General features: G+C 35.0%; 1 protein-coding gene across 1 annotated transcript; it reads left to right on the top strand.

Moving 5' to 3' along the window:
* The first annotated feature begins 1,153 nt into the window (after positions 1-1,153).
* Positions 1,154-13,340, top strand: LOC127842332 (probable serine/threonine-protein kinase roco4). The gene is made up of 5 exons (XM_052371781.1): positions 1,154-2,362; positions 3,104-3,138; positions 11,247-11,311; positions 11,933-12,067; positions 13,199-13,340. Exons 1-5 carry the CDS (start codon positions 1,165-1,167, stop codon positions 13,338-13,340), a joined length of 1,575 nt encoding a protein of 524 aa, XP_052227741.1. The 5' UTR covers positions 1,154-1,164.
* Positions 13,341-22,452: the final 9,112 nt, after the last annotated feature.

Below are 22,452 nucleotides of genomic sequence, written 5' to 3'. Positions count from 1 at the left end.
TTAAAACACAGTCTGTCCTTAATTATGATTTATTTTAACATGGAAATTAGACTTACAGTTGTTATTTTAACAAATAAAGATCTTGTTTAGAAGGAGAATTTAGCGCTCTGCAAGTTAAGTGCTATTATGATATTGCCATATATTTCGCGACTAAATGAAACTGTCGATGATGTTGACATTATTTATTGAATTGAAGAATACATTCTCTCACCATGGACAAAATTGGCAAAAACATGAAAAAGTGAACATTCAATGACATGTGGAAGTATTATGACCCACGTGCAAAATGTTTTATTTATGTTAATATAAAGCTTATTAAGACATACAAAGTTAATCTTGAAATGTATGTGTTTGTATACTTGTAAAAGTATAAAAAAGAGTAAAAGACATGAATTAAATACAGGATAATAAAAATAATTTAATAAACTGTTTTACATTGATATGATTGTCTGTATATCAGACCCTTTTAATAAAGTCAATCAGACATATAAAGATTTATTTTTTCACGAAAAAGTGGCGGTAACTTTGATTCATTGTTTCTTTCAACAGACGATCTCTGTATGTTAGGGGTTTCTTCTGCAGACTATATGTGTTAAGCTCACCTGAACACAATGAGAGAGCTTTTGTGATTGCCTTTTGTCCCAATGATATCTTGAACTTGTTCAAAAATGGTTTTGGTTGGTTGAAAAGCATGGCAACCAAGGAGCGGGGCATTTTTATTTATATGGCTGCACATGTAGTAAAATACTTCTTAACAATCTTAAAGTCACATTTCTTGTCCAATTTTGATGAAACTTGGTCAGAACATTTAATCTCATGATATCTTGAACGAGTTCAAAACTGGTTCTTGTTGCTTGAAAAATATGGCCACTAGGGGGCAATTTTTACTCTTTATGAAACTTGTTCAGAACTTTTGTTCAAATGATATCTTTGTCTGCGCAGAACATGTCAGTGTCTTTGTATCTCAGGTGAGCGATTGTGGGCATTTCAGGCCCTCATGTTTCATTGCTTTATATTTCTCCATTATAATTATAAGAATGTATTGATTAAAATTATTGTCCATCTATCTATCAACTCAGCTAGCCTGTCTGACCATGTTGCACTTGTAATTTGCCATTATTGCAAACTTGATAACTCTTTAATGTAATTGTTATGCACCGTTTTATGCTTTCAGATAAGTTACCAAAGGATGTTCAACAGTTGGATGATAAAGCAATTACACTATTTTATAAAGCTCTTGAACATGGTAAAGAAAAAGTCAATAATGTTCGCCTGATGGTTGTAGGAATGTGTGGTGTGGGAAAAACGTCTTTGGTGAATAATTTGATTTGGGAATTTCGCAAACAAAAAACAAACAAAAAAACACTCAGCACAGAAGGTATCGCTATACATAGGTGTAAATTGATGACAGGTGGTGATTGGTGCTTAGATACAGAATTAAAAGGGGTCAAGTTTGGAGGTCGCATTCAAAAAGTCGTTTGTAACAACAACCAGATTTCTACGAACACGCTTTCAGAAACTTCAGCTAGCAGCAACTATTTGCTTGTTGAAAGGGTCACATCTACTGAGGATCATGAAACTCAAACACAAACTGAGCCATTACAAACTTTCAAAGAAAGTATTGACCTACATAAAAAAGATGAAATTGTACAACAAGGAATTAAGGTTGCCAAGAAGATGCTTGAAACTACCAGTGATAATTCAGAAAAGAGCAAAGCTTCGCTTGATGAATCAAAAAATGAGATCACTGTGTCTGTATGGGATTTTGCAGGTCAGACTCTTTACTATTCAACACACCATTTCTTCCTGAATGAGAGGTCTATATATGTAGTCGTGATGGACATGACAAGAAGTTTGAAAGATGTTGTAAGTAAATCAGATGCAATTGGAATTTGCTGTGGTTTGGTTGATAGTTGTACCTACTTGGATATTTTTAAATTTTGGCTTAATTCAATTCACATGCACAGTGATTATCAATCTGGAGAAAGGACAATAAAGCCAACTGTTATTTTAGTTGGCACGCGGAAAGACGAAATGCAGGGGAGTGCTGAAGAAAAAGAGAAAAATATGAATTTGTATTTTGACAATGCTTTATGTAGCTTTGATAAACACTCACCAATCTTTAATCACATTTATAAGAATAGATTTCTTGTAAATAATTTGTCTCCAGAGGATACTGCTTTTGCAGAGTTACGAAAAGAAATTATAAGTTTGGCTGCAAAGCAAGATTACTGGGGCAAAGAATATCCAGTTCGATGGATTCATATGGAACAAACATTGGACAAAATGAGAGATGAAAAGCGGCAGATAGTTAAAATGAAAGATGTTGTAAAAGAAGATCTTGAAAACATACACCCACTGGGTAAGGAAGAGCTCACATCGTTTCTTGAATTGCAGCACAAACAAGGCAATATCATTTTTTTCAACTCAGGCGACCTAAAGGATTTTGTTGTTCTTGCTCCTCAATGGATCATTGAAGCTTTCAAATGCTTCATTCCGCATAATCAGAAAATAGAAGCCACTGTTTTGAAAAATTGGGAAGAATATAAAAAATATGCTATTCTCGAACCAAATGTTCTGGACGAAATTATGAAAAACAGTCCTACCTACATACATGAATACCAGAGTGCTGTTATAAATTACATGGAATATCTAAATATAATTGCCAAGCCTTTAACAAGTGAAGAGGGTATAACTGGAATCCCGTTAGATTTTTACATCGTTCCTTGTCTACTGAACAGGGCACCACCGCCACTTCACGACTTTACTTCCCCACCTGATAAACCCCAAACACCAGTTTTAGCTTTTGTGTTTTGTGGGAAGTTTTTGCCCCCGGCTCTTTTCCACAGGCTTGTTGCAGTGTGCATTCGTGCTTGGCCTGTCAGCCAGGAACGTGACCAATATTGTTTATTCAACGGGTTGGCTATATTTACTCTTAATGAAACATATACATTGAGAATATGGTATGTGGATTACATTATTTATACAAGGATAGTTTGTTGCTCAGAAAATGAGAAGTTAGACAATTTCATCTGGCTGTTTCAAGAGGTAAGACGCAAACTTAAGAAAAGTTTGAAAGACTTTGTTCATCAATCTTCTTTAGTATTTGAAGAGTGCATTCAGTGCCCAGACATGAAGGTATCCGTGCACAATAAAGGGTTGTTCATAGTAAAACAGTTTAAGTACAAAAATGCTATAGCTTGTCCAGTATGTAATCCGCATGCAGTGACACGATCAAATGCTATGAAACATTGGTTCAAAGAGAGGTTAGATCGAATAGAAACAGATGATGAAAAACATGGGAAAAACTAGTGCTATAGATCGGTACAATCATAAAAGGTAAGATTGCCTCTTCTTTTCGTGGCTAGAGATCAGAGCACAACCACCACTAGACAGCTATTAAAAATCTGTAAAATAATCTTGCCCACTAGTTACCAGACCTGTTTGGTGAAAGGCTCTTAGAAGAGGTAGCAGAGTATTTTGTTTAATGTACTCCTATTACTTTAATGTTCAAGTCGGGTGGTATGTTTTCTCTAATTGTTGCATGTTATCCTCCAGATTTGCTAATAATATTGTATATTAGTGTAAATATATTATTTGTGATATTACAGTTTTTGTGAATTCTATTTTTTGCATTGAGTGAAAATCTATGCCATGCTACTGAACATGGTTATATAAATACCAAGACAAATACAGAATATAGTATTAATTTATGTTCTTAAATCTAAGAATTGTCATTAACATTTGTGTCTGTAACAAGTTATTTTGCAAACCATGCTATAACTGTTCAAATAGCAATTTCCTCTTGGTTTTTGCACTATCTTTTTAGGAAAGGTTATTCAAATTCCAAATAAATCCATATATTGTTGTATATGTTTATTTATTGTAAATATTATACACAAATTTTATCGCTCTTTATTGAAATGTTTGTTTTTGAAATGAATTTATGATGTTCACTAAATTATCCACACCAAAAGTGAAAATAGATTCATAACATTAAGCAATTTAATATTGGTTAAGAGTTAGGAAAATAATTTATAAGAGACAGTGGAGTATTTATGCAACACAGACAATTATTTCCCATTTTAGTACTGGATGAAAATACAAAAGATGACATGTTATGTGTACAAAATGTTTTGACTGGGTTGATAAGTTATAATATTGTTCATTTATTTGTTGTTCATAATTTAGTGTATTTATTTGTCAATGCCCTGATGTTTCAATGATGAAAGTCTGTAATTAAGTTATACTTTGTGTTTTATAATTATAATTGTAGATTACTAGAATTGATAATTATAATTATTGTTAATTATATAATATCATTGACTTTTGTCGACTTAAATGATTTTCCATATTTGGTTGTTGAACAAATAAAGTTTAACAATCAGGGTGTTGGTATTCCAGAATTATATTATATAATTTTGATTCAATAATGAAGATTTAATAAATTGTTCTTTCGCAGTACTTGAAAGGTCTCAACACATACCTTTAAATTGTGTTGAATGAAATAATTTGAACAAATTCATTTTGTCCTTGAACTGTTATTATTAAAATTATATTGAACTGTAATTTTCATTATATTTTGAAGCAATAGCAATAAAAAAATAAGTTATTTCTAAAACCAAGCAAACCGTAAATAGGTATTTCGGTCAGTAATTCACATCGTTTCAGGTAGCTTATATATATATATATATATATATATATATATATATATATATATATATATATATATATATATATATATATATATATTTATATACATCAAAATATATCAGTTACATTTTACTATGCTAAATAAAATACTATAGTGATACATAAAATCACTTTGTGGTAGCTTTTTTTGTAACAAACATTTAAATACCATTTTATGTACATTTTCTATTCAAATGTGATACAAGAATGACATTCACATTATTAGTACGAGTTATATATTTCCGCTTTAATTTTTTTCTGGTACTGTATTATTTGTATGAATCATGTTCTCTGCTAAGAAATAATATCATTTATGTGAGCCTTTTGTTTTGTTGTATGAATATTGCCACTACAATTCAAGAGAAAGATCAAAGCAAAATAGCATGGTGCTGCTGCTTTCATGTTTTGTATTCCACCTTTGTTATCTCTCTGAGCTGGTAAACACAGAAATGAGCTTATATGTGACATGGCAATAATTATTTACAAATTGTTTATATTGCTAAAGGCATATTTGCAGATTTGACAATTATCTGAATTGATATGTGATCCTAAATTTTCCTCTTATTTCCTGAACTGAACTGTTGTTCCGGAAAAATGTGTTGGATACAATAATCAATATTTAATATTTATATTTAATATTCAATGTGTGGTAAATATACGTTCCTAATTTGATCTATGTTTATAAGTGTTACGTGATTCGAAAAAAAATATTAGTGTGCCATAAGAGAAAATGTTGAAATTGTCTAAGCAAACATGTCTGTAAAAGTCAATGTAGTAAAAATGCAACAAAGTCAATAGTACAGTATTATCAAAAATATGAGTATTGAAACACTAATATGAATCATGTGACAATGTTATGTTGAAAGAAGAAAAAATAAAGAAAATTCCCATGCATATCCAGTCTATATGTCGATCAGTGCCTTGAAATAAATGTATAACTAATTAATGAAAAAACTTACCACAAGTTATTAAAAGCGCTCATTTCCATGACCACCTTGTTGTGCTCATTTGGAGTAAGAATGTGCAATACAAAACGGCAGCAACTATATAGCTTGTTTAGTTAATACATTTATATTATTTCTGGTAAGATATAATGTAATTAATGAATTGTCTTACTTGTTGTTTCATGATAAACGTTGTATATGCTTGTGCAAAACCAGCATGATTATATTTTGCATAGGTAATAAATGATGTTACTTATTATCCCCCGCCAAAGGCGGAGGGATATAGAATTGACGTACCGTAAGTCTGTCTGTCTGTCAGTCGGTCAGTCCATCCGTCCGTCTGTCGCAAACTTTGCAGGGCTATATCTCAGAAATAATATAAGCTATCAACTTGAAACTGCATAGGTGTATACCGGTAGATATCAATGAGAAAAAGTCCCATGCACAAGAACCATAACCCTACAATGTACACTGTCTAAAATAAGAGTTATTGTTCTTTGTGTTGTTTTTGCATTATGTAATTGTTCAATGATATATCTCCAATACAATACAAGATTTCAACATGAAACTTCATAGGTGATATATATATATCAATGAGGAGAATTGCCTTTCATAAGAACCTAAACCCTACACTTTCTTGAATAAGAGTTATTGACCTTTGTTGTTTTCGTATGATGTAACTTTGCAGGGCTATATCTCAGAAACGATACCAGATTTCAACATAAAACTTCCTGGGTGTATATATATCCACGAGGAGCATTGCAATGCATAAAAACAACTACCATACACATAATATTTTTAGGAATTTGCACCCAACCATAAACAAAATGTATTTGGCTGTGAATATCAATTCAACTAATTTGCTTGTTAGGTAGTGTTTCAAACAAACTGCATAGTTAACTGAATTGAACGGCTAATGATACGTGTGTCATTGATTGTACAGTTGCTCCAAAGATACCATCGCTTCTTATATCCAGCAATTTTCTTATTAGATGATGACAGCCATTTAGTGTACTTATTGCGTTACTATTATTTTAGTGCTAATAAATGATGCGATGTGTTTTATCGCCATACAATACCAGGTACTAATTCTAGAAAGTAGATGAGTAACATATCAATAAGCTCATATGATATTCGATCTATCTATGTTTGTTGTATGTTTTGTATGTGGAATGTATAAATAAAGAAATAATGATATATCATTACATTTGTTTGCATTCAATTCGATACTATACAGTTTCAAACTGAGTGTATGCACTGTAGACTGTGATTCATGAATGCCTACAAAATCGCTTGTTTGTTAATCGCGACAGAATTTTAAGGGACTAAAATGGCTTGTGTTTTAGTGCAATCACCACGCCGAGTTGTCGTTCCTTGCTCTAACATACACCTCTGCGAAAGGCTCAGCATGCCATTTTGCGTGGCAACATAATTTTTAAATGGCGATAATGTCTGGCGAAAAAGTATACCCAGTGAAATAAGTGTGCATTTGTATTCATGAAATGTTTTAATTGCAAGTTTGTTGTAAATCTACATAATTAAGCTCGATTGGTTATTGTCGGCTCGAGTATTTCTTACATGTAAACCAGGATCTCTTAAGTATACTTACATGTACCCCGGGTCGATATTAAACTGTGCCCGAGTTGTATTCCCGCCTAAAATCCCATGTCGTAAAACGCGCTACCGATTATCTTAAAGAAACTTCTCTTATTAAAAAACTGGGTCAACATGCTTTGTGGGTATGAGTTTCGATAACATAGAGGCCATTTTACATAAAATTGACATAAATATGAATTTCATTAATTAAAAAAAGCCGACTACGACCGATTTAGCGTTAAATTTTCCGGGTAAGTTTTAGTATATTTGCCGTACCCGGGGTACATGTAAGTATACTTAAGAGTACGTTGGGTACATGTATGTAGTACCCGAGCCGACAATGACCAATCAAGCCCTTGTTATACATTAATTAATTGTTATCAAAATTGATTTCACACAGCACGTTGTTTTAACTTTGGGGTGCCAAGGGTACTGCAAGTGTGGTTGGTTGGGTGTGAGGATATAATTTGAGAAAATTTTGTTTTGGATTACTATACAGAAATTAAGTATAAAATATAATACATGTGGATCTTTTGTATCAGAGTAGCCGTTTTGCTTAAGGGTATATTTACAATCATAGCTTTATAGAATATCGACGTTGGAAAGGGGCATATCATGTGTAATTTTTAGTCACAAACCGCATTGTATCAAAAGAAACATTGAGTTTTAGTGTAAGCTAAAATGCCGTAGGTTCAAAAGTGTAGGAGATCGCTTTTGTATAACCATTATGTAAGATTTTGTAATAGTTGAAATTCGGGCATATTTTTGTAATTTTTAAACGTAGGAATATAAAATTGGGATGAGAATGCATCATGTAACTAATCCGAATATTCGTCCATATTATTAGCTCATATATTTTTTGAAAAAAAAAAGAGCTATTGTTATCACCTTGGCGTCGGCGTCTGTGTCGGCGTCGGCGTCCGGTTAAGTTTTGCGTTTAGGTCCACTTTTCTCATAAAGTATCACTGCTTTTGCATTCAAACTTGGTACACTTACTTACTATCATGAGGGGACTGGGCAGGTAAAGTTAGATAACTCTGGCTTGCATTTTGACAGAATTATAAGTCCTTTTTATACTTAGAAAATTGAAAATTTGGTTAAGTTTTGTGTTTAGGTCCACTTTTTTCCTGAAGTATCAAAGCTATTGCTTTCATACTTGCAACACTTACTAACTATCTTAAGGGGACTGTGCAGGCAAAGTTATGTATCTCTGACTGGCATTTACGGAATTATAGGCCCTTTATACTTGAAAGTTTGGTTAAGTTTTGTGTATCATAGATATCAAGTATCATAGATATTGCTTTCATGCTTGGAACACTCGCAAACTATCATAAGGGGACATTTAAGGACAAATTGCATAACTCTGGTTGTCATTTTTACGGAGTTTTAGCCATTTTTCGACTTAGTATTTTTGAATATATGGTTACATTTTGTGTTTAGATCAACTTTCCTTCTAAAGTATCAAGGCTATTGCTTTTAAACTTCAAATACTTTCATGCTATCATGGAGAACTGTACCTGGCAAGTTGAATTTTACCTTAAGCTTTGAATGACCTTGACTCTCCAGGTCAAATTATTTAAAAAAAATTAAAATTGCCATAGCTTCTTTATTTATGATTCGATTCGATTGATACATAGACAAAACAACTCTTACCTGACATACTACAATAGACTCCACCCAAACATCCCCCACGCCCCCCCCCCCCCGAACTCCCCCATGAATCCCCCCTCAATCCCTCCAATTATTTTGTTTACTGAAAGATCATCTAATTAATAACCACCACAGACCTCACACTATACCCCCACCCCCTCCCCCAAAAAATAATTGTTATGCCCCCGGTAGGGTGGCATATAGCAGTTGAACTGTCCGTCAGTTTGTCAGTCAGTCTGTCCGTCTGTCCGAAAAAAACTTTGACATTGGCCATATATTGTTTTTACTTTTACAGATAGCAACTTGATATTTGGCATGCATGTATATCTCATGGAGCTGCACATTTTAAGTGATGAAAGATCAAGGTCATCCTTCAATGTTAAATGTAAAATTTATGGTGTCCGTCCTTCCGAGTGGCGTTATCATGAAGCTGCATATTTTGAGTGGTGAAAGTTCAAAGTCAATGTCATCGTTCAAGGTCAAGGTCATCCTTCAAGGTCAAAGGTCAAAAAAAATATTTCAAAGCGGTGTTCTCATAAAGCCGGTCATTTTAAGTTGTGGAAGTTCAAGGTCAAGTTCATCCTTCAAGGTCAAATGTAAAAAAGAAACATTTTTTTTCAAATCGGCGCTATAGGGGACATTGTGTTTCTGACAAACACATCTCTTGTTTTTTTCAAACATGATTAAACAACACAAATATTTATTTTTATTATTTCATTTTTGAAATACCGTCCAACCATCCTACCGAAGAACCCCCCCCTAAAAATAATTGTTTTTTGCATTTTTTTTGCATTTTTGGAAGATAATGTAATAAATGACCACAGCCCCACACTTTACACCCTCTCCACTCCACCACTCCCTCCTTTGTGATTGAAATTGAGATAGGTCTCTACACCTTTACAAAGAAAAATAGATGAGCGGTCTGCACCCGCTAGGCGGTGCTCTTGTTGTTTATGTCATATTATGCATTTTTTACGACACATTGTGGAAAAGACTTAAATAAGTTTAATAGCTAAGATACTTTTGACACAAATTAATTGCTTCCCGCGGGAATGAAAAATGTATACTACACCTCTACACCAAAACGAAATACAGTCAATTCATGTGAATATAAAACAACTATCTTGTTTTGTTAATCATCATCATCATCATCATCATTATCATCATCATCATCATCATCATCATCATCATCATCATCATCATCACCACCACCACCATCATCACCACCACCACCAACACCATAATCATCATCATCATCATCGTCGTCACTGCCACCACCGCCATCACCATCATCATCATCATCATCATTCGGCCAATATGGGGAAATGAGGGACGACGATACACTAATTTCTCATCCAGTCAAGTCACTAGAGTTGCAGAATAGCTCACGTTTATGTTGCAGGTGCTTTTCAATGAATTATCTGCAGTTGAAGATCTGTTCAACTTTGCTCCATCCAGCCTTCTCTTCGGCCAGCAGTTCCTCGGCCTTATTATTAATTGATTATGGATGATGCGTAGCATGACTATGATTGGATGACTTATTTGAATGATGGTGCGGTAATTCTCGCACACCTTAAGGTTGCCCTTTTTCGGTAGGGGTATGACAAGTGACTGGGTCCACTCCTTTGGCCACTTCTTCTTCTCCCAGATCTTTCGGTGGCAAACTGCCGTCATTGCTGCAGTCGTAGCCTCTCATCCTTGCTAAATCATCTCGGAAGGGACAGTGTCCACTGTCGGGGAATTTCATGCCTTTAGATTACGCGCTACCTCCTACACCTCTGTCTTAATTAATGGCGGACTTTCGTCGTCCGCTTATGGTCTTGGATCGTTCTAAAGGCGACTTGGGTCCGGTTGAAGCGGATAGCTGTAGAGGTCACTGAAGTAGTCACACCTCGTTTTAGGACTGCGGCACATTCAGTAAGGAAGTTTCCGTCATCGTCTGATATAATACCGGCCTTGGGCTGACTGGTTTCGTGAGAGTTATGATGGATCTGTAGACCTTTTTGTTGCTGCCTGTGGTCATCTCTTCATTGAAGATGATACAGTGTTCCTAAATATATTCCTCTTTTGCCTATTTCATCTTCTTTCTTACCTCCCTGTTTGATTTTTGGTAATTTTCCCTATTTGTGGCAAAGTTCATAAACTGACACACAGGCTGAAGCGCTACCGCTGAGACATCATTGGACTAGCCAGAGGCTTATTTAGGTGAGGGGCTGGGGGCTAAAGCCCTTCAACACCTAGCTGGCTGGCTAGATACGATTTAACACAAATGAGCCCCTTAAAGTTTCAAACATATCCTATTGTGTAGTTCCTGTCATATGCCCCTAATTAAGCCATAAACAGTTGTTAATTTGTGTGATTTAGCCCTCAGGCATGTGTACAGACGAACTAGCCATCGCCAGCTACACTGGACGCTTCATTGTCTGCAAGTGATAAATTGCGCTATTTGAGTGGCTGAAGTAGATACATTCAACTAATGAAATTCATCCATACATTTAGCTATAGGTACATGTCTACAAATGGCTGACGCATGGGACCTGTGAAAAATAATATTACAATTTGTAGCAATTAAAGAGTTCTGACGAACTCAAGGGACAACCATCAGTAATTTTTCGGTAAGTTTCTATGATGAATTTAATTGGTATTAGCTCTTGAGAGTGATAATCCTTTTGAGTAACAAGTTATTGCCAGTGAAATTCAACAGCACATTTAATGAATGGCAATTAATTTATTGTTGTTGTTAACAAATTGGGCTAACTGCTTTGATGTTCATTTATAGCTATTGAAATTGAAAAGGATTCAAAAATAATAAACTACGTTGCTAGTATGATACTAAATCATTTTCAAAATGAAACGCCAACAGGCAACACTCGAATCCAATTGGAACAAAAAAACTAATGAAGCAACTGAAAATGAGTCTGTTGCTGCTGTCCAACAAAATTTCAGAAAATTTGATTGTGTTCAAATTTAACATATTATCTTCATGAAAAGAAAAGTTATTGAACACTTTGAAGTCATTAATTATCTTCGATTACTTTATCTATTTTCAGCTCTCCGGCTTCTCCGGGAACCTCAGCAACATCCACTAATGACATCAGTGTGTACTCTCTACAACATGGTCAACTTACTGACGAGGAACTTGACACTCTCCTCAGTACCAACTGGAAGCCCCCTGAAAAGCACGTGTAGAAGAAGACGCAATTCGGCAAAACGAATCGCACATTCCATTCAACCTGGCTTCAGAAGTGGGCTAGACCGAAAGGTGTAACTAACCCACCTACTACCCCTCAGGGCTCTGGTGAACATTGTGACATTTACACTGTTTTGTCGATATCACGTGTGGTCCCCGTCACATCATGCGAGTGTGAAAAGAGTGCCAGTGCCCTAGGACTTGCTAAGACAAAGCTAAGATCATCAATTGATCAGGACAGGTTGCCCGGTTTGTGTCTGCTTTCCATTCATATGGACATGGAAGTTAACATTTGCAGGCGGATGGATCTTCCTGACATCATGTATGAGTTGTTTATTGTAACCATTGATAGAGCTAAGAGATATATGCATTATCTACGTGATCATTTCTGAGAAAGTACAAATATCATTACATTAGTTGAAAAGTTGTAAGAACATACCTGTGAATAGATTTTCGTGTATTGTTTTTGTTACAAAATTACAAAACATTTGCTAGAACTTGAAATAAAAATAAAAAGTGTTTGCTTCAAATGTTATTTTTTATAATTTGTAAAAAGGTTTATCAATAACGTTTCCTTATTTGACAGTGTTTGAACCACAAAACTCAACAAGGCATACATAATATGATTACAACCATATTTGATAAATATCCACCCATCCAACAGGGTGACCTAGTAGGATATCCAACAAGATTAAATAGGAGGTCCAACCATCCAACGCTGTTAAAAAAGTTCTGGTCCTAACGATTGTATCTCACCACTTCATCGGTTTGAGATACATTTGATTTACCCTGTGTGTCTGTCTGTCTGTCTGTGTGTCTGTCACACTTGATGTCTGAACTCAAGTTCTTGTTTGTTTTCCATGCACTTTTATCATGCAAAACGCTGATTAAATGGCAGGAAATTGAATCATTTCATGGCGCCATTTCAAACATTTTTCGACAAAAGGGAGGGATATCCCGCCCGCACCCTACCCGGTTGAGCCCCCACCCTCTGAAAACTTCTGGATACGCCTCTGCTTGCCGAGATAAGGGGCTAGGATTCGGAGATACAAAACACACGAAGGCATAAGATATGCGTCAGCGGTGAGAATTCTATAACTCGCCACGGGGATGCTTTCATCGTTAGGAAGGAGGTAGTCAACAGCGCCATCAGTTGCACCCCAATCTCAAGCAGACTCATTTCCATCCGTGTATCAGCGACACCTCACAACATCACAATCAAACAGGTCTACACACCAACAGCTGACTACAAAGACGAGGAGATTTAACAGTTCTATGAAGAATAAGAGCGCATCATAGTCAAGGCCCCTAGAAATACATCCCCATTTATGTGTGCAATATATGTGCTTAACTTTTACACAATGAATAAATGGTAATTAACGTTCATTGTTACTACTTGTATTGTATAATACTGCTTAATTACATTAACATATGTGATATATATATATATATATATATATATATATATATATATATATATATATATATATATATATATATATATATATATACAATCTTATATTGTATAACACATCTTAAATACATTATATATATATATATATATATATATATATATATATATATATATTTATATATAATACAAGAGCGCCGCATAGCGGATGCAAACGATCCGCTGTGGGTGCAATTTTGAATTAATGAAAGCTTGTCAGAAGTGACTCAAAAATGGGTCTGGCGTGTAGAACTCATCAAGGTGCATCTACATATGAAGTTTCAAAAGTGTAGGTGGAAGCACTTTGGTTTTAGAGTCTATGTTAACGTTTTATATTAGAGGTCACAGTGATCTTTACCTTTGACCTACTGACCCAAAAAAGGGTGTTGCGTGTAGAACTCAAGGTGCAGACACATATTAAGTTTCAAAGTTGTAAGTGGAAGCACTTTGATTTAACAGTCAATGTTAAGGTTTTAGCATGACGCGGACGGCAGACGCCGGACGGCGGACGACAAGCTGGCTATGACATTACATCGGGATTTCTCCGGAAACAACCGAGCTTATAAAATTGTTTTATTTTACCCAACGAGTTAAAAAATGTTAAATGTATGCATATATTCACTTTGTTTTTTTTTTGCTTCGTACAGGTATGCCTTTGAAGAATTGTTACATCCTGTCTTACCATGGCAAATGGGTGCGCCCTTCACAGAAACGGCCATCAAGGTTTGCATATGTATTTAACATGTCTGAAAATAATGAAGCTGAATTATAAACATATGATGTAATTATGTATGAAATATTTATTTGTAGAAGTAGTAGTAGTAGTAGTAGTAGTAGTAGTAGTAGTAGTAGTAGTAGTAGTAGTAGTAGTAGTAGTAGTAGTAGTACTAGTAGTAGAAGAAGAAGTAGTAGTTGCAGTAGTAGTAGTAGTAGTAGTAGTAGTAGTTGATGTAGCTGTAGTAGTAGTAGTAGTAGAAGTAGTAGTAGTAAAAGTAGTTGTAGTAGAGGTAGTAGTAGTAGTAGTAGTAGTAGTAGTAGTAGTAGTAGTAGTAGTAGTAACAGCAGAAGCAACAACAGCAGCAGCAGTATTAGTTGTAGTAGTATTAGTAGACGGGAAAGCATAACTTGTGTTTTCCGCTCAAAAATAAATACGTGCAAACAGAACTTTTGTTTTCCCGTTGCAAAAAACCCAAAAAACTCTTGAAAACAGACTTATTTTGTGTTTCCCCGAGTTAATTTTTTTTTGGCGACGAGAAAACATAACTTGTGTTTTCCCGACTTTTTATTGGAGCGGTGATGTCACCTTAGTGCCAGCTTACATTAGTGATGGTGGCGTAGCTGTTTTGGGAATTACGTCAGGTTAGAAACGTCGTCATTGTCAGCATAAGCGTGACTGAAAATCCAACTTTTTCTCCAGACTCGGCGGGCAGCAAAAATACTACTACGCTGGAAATTCCAAAGAACGTAATCGGCAATATCAATGTCAGGACGTTAAACGATGACTCTCGTTTTAGCTTGAACGAATATATGATAACACTAAAATTCAGTATCGTAAGGGTCGTTGCCGATATATCCTCCAGTGTCCATTCGCTATTTGGAACATAATTGCTCTCGTCAAACATCAAATGATGTAACTGCACCTTATCAGCTTTAAAATCAGCGTGCATAAACTCTATATTGCATGTCTGTTTATCAAACGGCCAAAACCTCATATTGAATCTACATGAGCTTTCTCATACTTCACCAGGCATCCAATCAGTATTGTCATTTGCGTTAACTTGTATGCGTTGACCAAAGCCTCCCCCACAGCACACTTAAATGGTGATACAAGCAAAAGACTCGGGTGCCAATGTCCTCTTCTTTGAAATTTACATATGGTATATTGCTGTAATTTGCTGGATCCCATGTCATTATTTCGTCAGTCCAAAAACACATACGTGTAAATTCAGCTTTTAACAATCATTTTCGTATTGTTACAGTTAATTTTGGAAAAGTCAGTGTACAAACGATGACAGCTTGCGATTTACGATCGTATTCGTTTGACCGAAAAAAAAGACATGCATGCATTAAATACATGACAAACTACTGTATCCTTTATAAATTACTGATTTAAAAGCACTCTTTATACTTTTGCCGCTATCTTACATCGCTTATTCGTTTATGATCGGTTTGTCAAGTGTGGTGTATTTTATACCACTGACATCGTTTATTTAGGGGTACGTATCTCAGAATCTATATTTAGCAAATAATTCAGGTATTAATGCATTGCTTGCCAGAACGAGCCATTTAAATTGATGTGTCCACATGTTAACAAAACAACAATTGTCAAAGATTTGTCATATAATCAATAAAGAAGGTATGCATTTTATACAAATAAAGCAAAATAACACTCTTGACAATGAACAGTGTTAAAAATGTATGCTACTTTATCGATAATAATAATTTAGGAAAAATAGTTAAGCATTTTAGTCGCGTTCTGGAACGACACTCTCCGCCTACACAAGATTTTTACGGTAAGAAGGGACTTCCTTTAAACGAACAATACCATAAAAGCGAAAAGTGTCGTCCCTGTTTAGCCTGTGCGGACGACACAGGCTAATCTGGGACGAAACTTAACGCACAAGCATAAAACCCAATTTTCTCTGAACAAGACATATTTAATCATTAGTCGAAATTGCAAAAAAAAATAATGAAGCATTTTAAGATAAATCGCTATTATGCATCCAGATGCCTCCGTTAATTAAGGGTTGTGAGGCTGGTGCAGTGTAACTCTTCCAGTTTGGGGGATTGAATGTGTCCATTTAAGAGTTAGCAAAAAATGCATGTTTCTACGGTGGCACTAAGGTGACATCACCGCTCCAAAAAAAAAGTCGGCAGAACACAAGTTATGTTTTCCCGTACTATCTTGTACGCACAACATAGCGATTGTTTTCAAGTCTCAAAAAAAGAGACGGAAAAAAAGGAATTTGTGTTTTCCGCTTCAAAAAAAAAGACGTGAAAACGAAACTTTTAATTTCCCGTCGCCCAAAAAAATAACTCCTGAAAACAGACTTATTTTGTGTTTCCCCGAATTAATTTTTTTTTGGCGACGGGAAAACATAACTTGTGTTTTCCCGACTTTTTTTTAGGAGCGGTGATGTCACCTAAGTGCCACCGTACGAAGACACATGCGTATGCGTATTTTCTAAAAATTGCATGGAGGGTTGTACGGGTATTTTTTTAAACTCGTATCGGCACATTGTGCGTTTTTAAATAACGATTACAGAAATCAGATGCTATCAGCTTCTATAAATTGTAAAGGTCTACTCTGCTCCAGTTATTGTTATTGAATACGTGGAGAAGCTTGGATATAAAACCGGGTTAAGAAAATGACCCTTACGGTGCAATTACGGTAGTGTCTGCATTTTTTATGCTGGAAGCTTGCGTCGTATGTAAGTACATTTGCAATTGCTCAGTTTACTTGAATACAAATGAATAAACAATAATAAACACTTACACAAGGTGTAAGAAGATTAACACACCGCTCAGTAGTTTTGAAATTATTTTCTTGATTTAAACTGCAATGTCAATATAAAGCACCGGCATTAAACATACAATATGATATTTATATATTGTGTATTAAAGGGACTATGACACTTCGAAGAACCCAAAAGGGTCTAATTCTTCAAAAATCTGAAATTCAGAATATAATACATCATATAAATACCTTTTATACTGAGTACGTTTCACGGGAACGGTGTTTAAGCAATGTGAAATAAAATTCATTTTATAAATGGTTTCTTTTTGTTTGACCTTTTTCTTGTTTACATTTTGACGTTTTTTCTTTACATATTGGCTTCATAATTTTGAATGTTCAATGTCACTGTAGGTTTGCCATCTTATCCGTAACAAGCAAAATAGCTCAGTTGGTTTAGACGCGGTATTATACTATTTCCTTTTATGACCCTAAGGGCCATCGTGGCTACACATTTAAATCCAGAGGGCGACACTGCGATAGTGCGAAAGTACGATGGCTACAAGGCGATAGTACGATGGCGAAAATGCGATATTACGATGGCGACAATGCGATAATAGGATGACGACAGTACGATAACGTGACAGTATGATGGCGACAATGCGATGATACGATGGCGACAGTATGACAATACGATTGCGACAGTGCGATAGTACGATGGCGACAACACGACAATGCGATAGTGCGATAATACGATTACGACAGTGAGACAATACGATGACGACAGTGCGACAATACAATGGCGATAGTGCAAAAGTAAAATGGCGACAATGCCACAGTGCGATAATACGATGAAGACAGTGTGACAATACGATGGCGCCATTGTATTATCGCCTTGTCGCCAACGTACTATCGCGTTGTCGCATTGTCGCCATCGTACTATCGCTTTATCGGAATGTCGTCATCGTATCATCGCATTGTCGGCATCGTACTATCGCACTGTCGCCATCGTATTGTCGCACTATCGCATTGTCGCTCTATGGATTTTAGTGTGTAACCACGATTGCCCTAATGGTAACAAACACACAGCGTGCTACATTTCAATGTGTGTGTAAGGATAACGTGTGCTACATCTTCGGTGACAGGCTAATTGACTAGTGTGCTACAAATAATGAGTGTGTGATTCCCAGCGTAACATACATCAGTAATATGTACACATATTCCTGATTTAGGCATAAGATGCACCGCACAATATATTCTGCATTAGGGGGACAATTCGTAAATTTGTTATTTTTTTTTGTAATTGGGTGGTTTTATTTTAATAGATTTTCTATTTCCAAAAAGCGCGTTTTCTCGCTCTAGGATGCCTACGTTACATCCGGCGACCTTCAACATTGGCGCACGATTAGAAGTCGTGGGAACTGACACAAATTGCACTGTTCTCGGTAGTTATAAGAGATATTTTAAGATATTTCAGCTGGTTGCGCTTTCCTTATTCAGCCGCGAAAACGGCACTATGATATCATTACAAACGAATGCTTAAAAGAAATGTACAGTAATACATACATATTTTTTTATTCCCAACCTACATTTACAGTGATTTTCCTTATGATTTATTCGTCTATTTATTCAAATGAATTTATTTGTTAAGTAAGAAGTTCCTAATTCGATTTGAATAAGGCATAAGAAACCAGTTGTAATGAGCATAAGGAACATAATGGAGTTACCGAGACTTTCCCACTCGAGTGCGTATTCAAATTAAAAATGAATCAAAATTAAATGTGTCACTTATGTGACCAACATAATTTAATGTTGCTTAGGCAATCTACAACAAAAAGGAATACTAATAAAGAATATAAATAAACCTAAAGTGAATATTGGGATATGCGCCTTAGTAAACCTTTCCGAATTTATATTTAGTTACGAAGACGTCCCCCCCCTCCATCTTACAGTCAGTAATTCCACGGAGCGTATATTGACTCATCTAGAGTCAGTGGTAATTCTGATCATTAATAAATATAATAGTTAAAATTAAATACTTGTAAAAAAATTAGTATTAACATGAAAAATCAACTTTAGTGGCCATAAGCAACATGCAAACTTAACAGTGACACCTACACTAGCATTAACGGGAGATATCAGGTGTCGTTACTGCTTTTGCTAAATTTTTCAGAATTCGTCAGTTGCAAATCAATAATCAGGTTTTGCTACTTCGACATACTTCGTGTTTTTGGTGTTTACACTTAGATATTAAAATGCTTGAAATTGTAAATACTTATCGGACGAACAAAACGCTGAAACCACAGTGTCTGTCTATTTACCGAAAACACCATAAACAGCATAGAAGAAACACCGAACACGCAGTTAACATTGTTTTTATGAATATGGCGATCGTCGTAATGTTGACAAAAGATTTAGACTGTCAAAACAAAATCGATTACATTGTAATAAGAATTTCATAGACATGAGATATGGTTTTTGACAATAAGCCAGTCAATGTTTTCGACTGTAGTGAGTTCCGAAAACGATCGATGGCGTACTTGGTGTTTCCGATCGTCTCTTCGTTATCACCGCTTCCACATGAGAATGGTACAGTAACAAGTCGCTGTAATTTAAGAATGCAGTTTGAAACTCAGCGCCTTGTTCGACGGATATAAACTTGTTCCTTAAATTAATGTAATCTTGTCATAGGGTAAAAACTAAGATGTCCTAAGAAACACCTTTTCCATTAGTAGTTACATGTAAGTATTCATTTGTATATTCAGTATTAATTAGGTTTTAGATTTTAATTAAATTTACTTTGCTTCTAGTGTAAGAAGAAAGATAGCACTCCTATGTAGTAGTAAGAATAGTTGTTTGTAACCTATCGTTTTGCACGAGTACTAATACTATTCACCGCACTACTTTGCTACTTTCCCGCACTTTGTCAGACACACAAAGACAACGAACACGTACTGTTAGTGGCCGTACAGAAAGTACAGATCATCTTTATCTGCACATTCAAATCCATTTTTGTAGGGTTTTATAATAAACCTACAGGTAAATATTATGAATAAATGTCTATATAATTGTTCAAATTGTGTATTTGTATTTTGTATTTTATCATGTGAATGATGTTAGAGTTTCTCGCTCATCATACCGCCTATTTTATAATGCACTGTGATTGCCTTTTGTATGATTATTATTATTATCATTCTTATTCTTATTCTCATTATTATTATTATTAGTATTATTATTATTATTATGATTATTATTATTATTATTATTACTACAGGATCTGACCAATACACATTTAAGACCAGAAACTCGAGTTAATTGTCATTCCACCCGAGACGCCTAAGGGGCGTAGCTAGGCCGGAGACAATGGCGCCCAACGTTGCAGTCTTCTGATGTTTGGTCGAATGGGATATCGTGCACGTTTGGTATACCAGATCTTCAGGACGGTACCAACAAACTTGTTCTGCAGACACCCGCGGGTACGAACGTTTTAAGGGGCCCCATTTTCTAGAACGTTACATCCACACCGGACCAGGGATTCGTCGCTGGAGTTGGAATTGTGACATTAAATATTATGACAGTGTGTAAACATTTTGTTGATTCGTGATCATCGATTCATTTGACGGTGGTATGGTGAGCTTTATTATCTCTGTTCTTTTTAGTTAATCAGGTTATATTTATATTTATATATTCAGGTTGTATTTATGTCTGATATTTAAAGCCTTTTAAATTGTTTTTCCTAAACCATAAATAAGAAAACCACTGCACTAACATTTAGGTTGCATGAAACCTGATCTGTCCTTGCATTTGAGTAAAATCACGTGCATTCATTGATCACTAATCCGTTGAACTTTACGCAGTTTTGCTATGTAGTTATTTATGTGTAGTAAGCTAAACACATTACTATATATAGTTAGCTAAAACCCAAGAACCAGAATAATTTAAATCTCCAGTAGCTAGTAGAACCCCGTGTAATCCCTCCAATCCCTCATTTATCCATTAATTGGCTATTGGTAAAACTGAACAGCTATACAAGTGCATTTGATAAGTGCACGGGTATTAGGTGAATGTGACCGTTGATGGAAGCGTTATTTTTCAATGAAATTTGTTGCAAGCTAATTTCATTGTAAAATAAATGAATGGTTATAGAAAATCCTTGCAAGGTTGCGCGATTCGATAAGAAAGCGGTCGTTCGTTGATTTAAATCGGAATATTGTAAATCTTTGCAGGTTTAATCTGTAAAATTAACATATATTGCGATTGGATAGTTATCAAGATACCGATCGAGGTTTAAAAGGCGTTTATCGAAAACGAAAAACGTGCGCGTTTACGAGTATTAATTGATTGACGGGTTATTGATAAATATTTGTAGCGAATACCGATACTAAAACATTGAAGCGCAGCCGTTTGAACTCTGAACCGGAACCGGATATAGTTAAACCGGAAAGCGAAATACCGGAAATTAATTGCGCACGTTTGTAAATCGTTTATATATAGATACTTTATGATACTTTGATTATGTATTAGAGTGTTTTGAAAAAGTGATTTAGATTTTTGTGTTTTTGTTACAAAATTATAATGTAATTACAGTCATATGAATATTTTTGGCATTCTTTCAAATTTAAATCAAATTTAAATTGTGAGATTAGTTAATATTTAGTTATTATATTCGTAAAGATATTAAATAACTATTTCTGTCTTGTACTCAAGTGGTTGATATACAGCTGTCTTTTGATTTATTCACTTTTATATATAGTAATTTTTAAACTGAACTTAATATTCAAATAATTAGTATAATTATTGGATTATATATTATCATAAAGATAAGTGATTATAGGTGATTATTGTGCGCATGTTAAGTGTATATTGAATTTACAATTATTTGTGAATTTGATATTGTTTATTCATTTTAGTTTAGTTATTAAGTGAATAGATCTGCATGTTACATTGATTGCATGAAAGTTTACATATGTGGATGTTTAAAACGTTAACATAACAGTGTGTTGTGAAATAGACGCTTCTGCAGACAATAGCGTTTTACGAACAGTGTGTTTTGAACTTAAAGATACAACACAAAGTGTTTATTACAACGTGAATTCGTTTATTCGGAAACATTGCATCAGATATAAAAACTGTATACTCGTCTGATTTGTTGAAATTAACATTTTGAAACATGGATGGTGGTGTGACAGAAAGGGAAAAGAGATTTTACAGACGGGAAATGCTAAGAAAGGATTATGAATTAACAAGGGGAACATAAAAGGTTGAACGAATCAAGCAGAGAGATATTGAAATTGCCCAGTTGAATGAATTTCAAAGACAACGGGAGGAACTTATAAAAACTCGAAGAGAGGCAAAACAGAAAAAGGATGAATTAAAGAGAAATAAGGAAGAACACGTCACCAGATGGCAACAAGAAGTTCATGACTCACGAACGTTAGAGAAGAGAGGGACATAATCGGAATTAGAATTGCAGAGA

Source organism: Dreissena polymorpha, chromosome 8 (genome assembly GCF_020536995.1).
Source record: "Dreissena polymorpha isolate Duluth1 chromosome 8, UMN_Dpol_1.0, whole genome shotgun sequence".
Lineage (NCBI taxonomy): Eukaryota > Metazoa > Mollusca > Bivalvia > Myida > Dreissenidae > Dreissena > Dreissena polymorpha.
The sequence above is the reverse complement of the archived record's forward strand: the minus strand, read 5'-3'. Positions and strand labels throughout refer to the sequence as shown.

Bases quoted from the DNA above. Each gene is read 5' to 3' on its own strand.
- LOC127842332 (XM_052371781.1), top strand. From the start codon at position 1,165: ATGCTTTCAGATAAGTTACCAAAGGATGTTCAACAGTTGGATGATAAA. The intron at 3,139-11,246 runs GTATCCGTGCAC...TGTGTGATTTAG, and splicing joins TTCAGTGCCCAGACATGAAG to CCCTCAGGCATGTGTACAGA. The intron at 11,312-11,932 runs GTGATAAATTGC...ATCTATTTTCAG, and splicing joins GGACGCTTCATTGTCTGCAA to CTCTCCGGCTTCTCCGGGAA.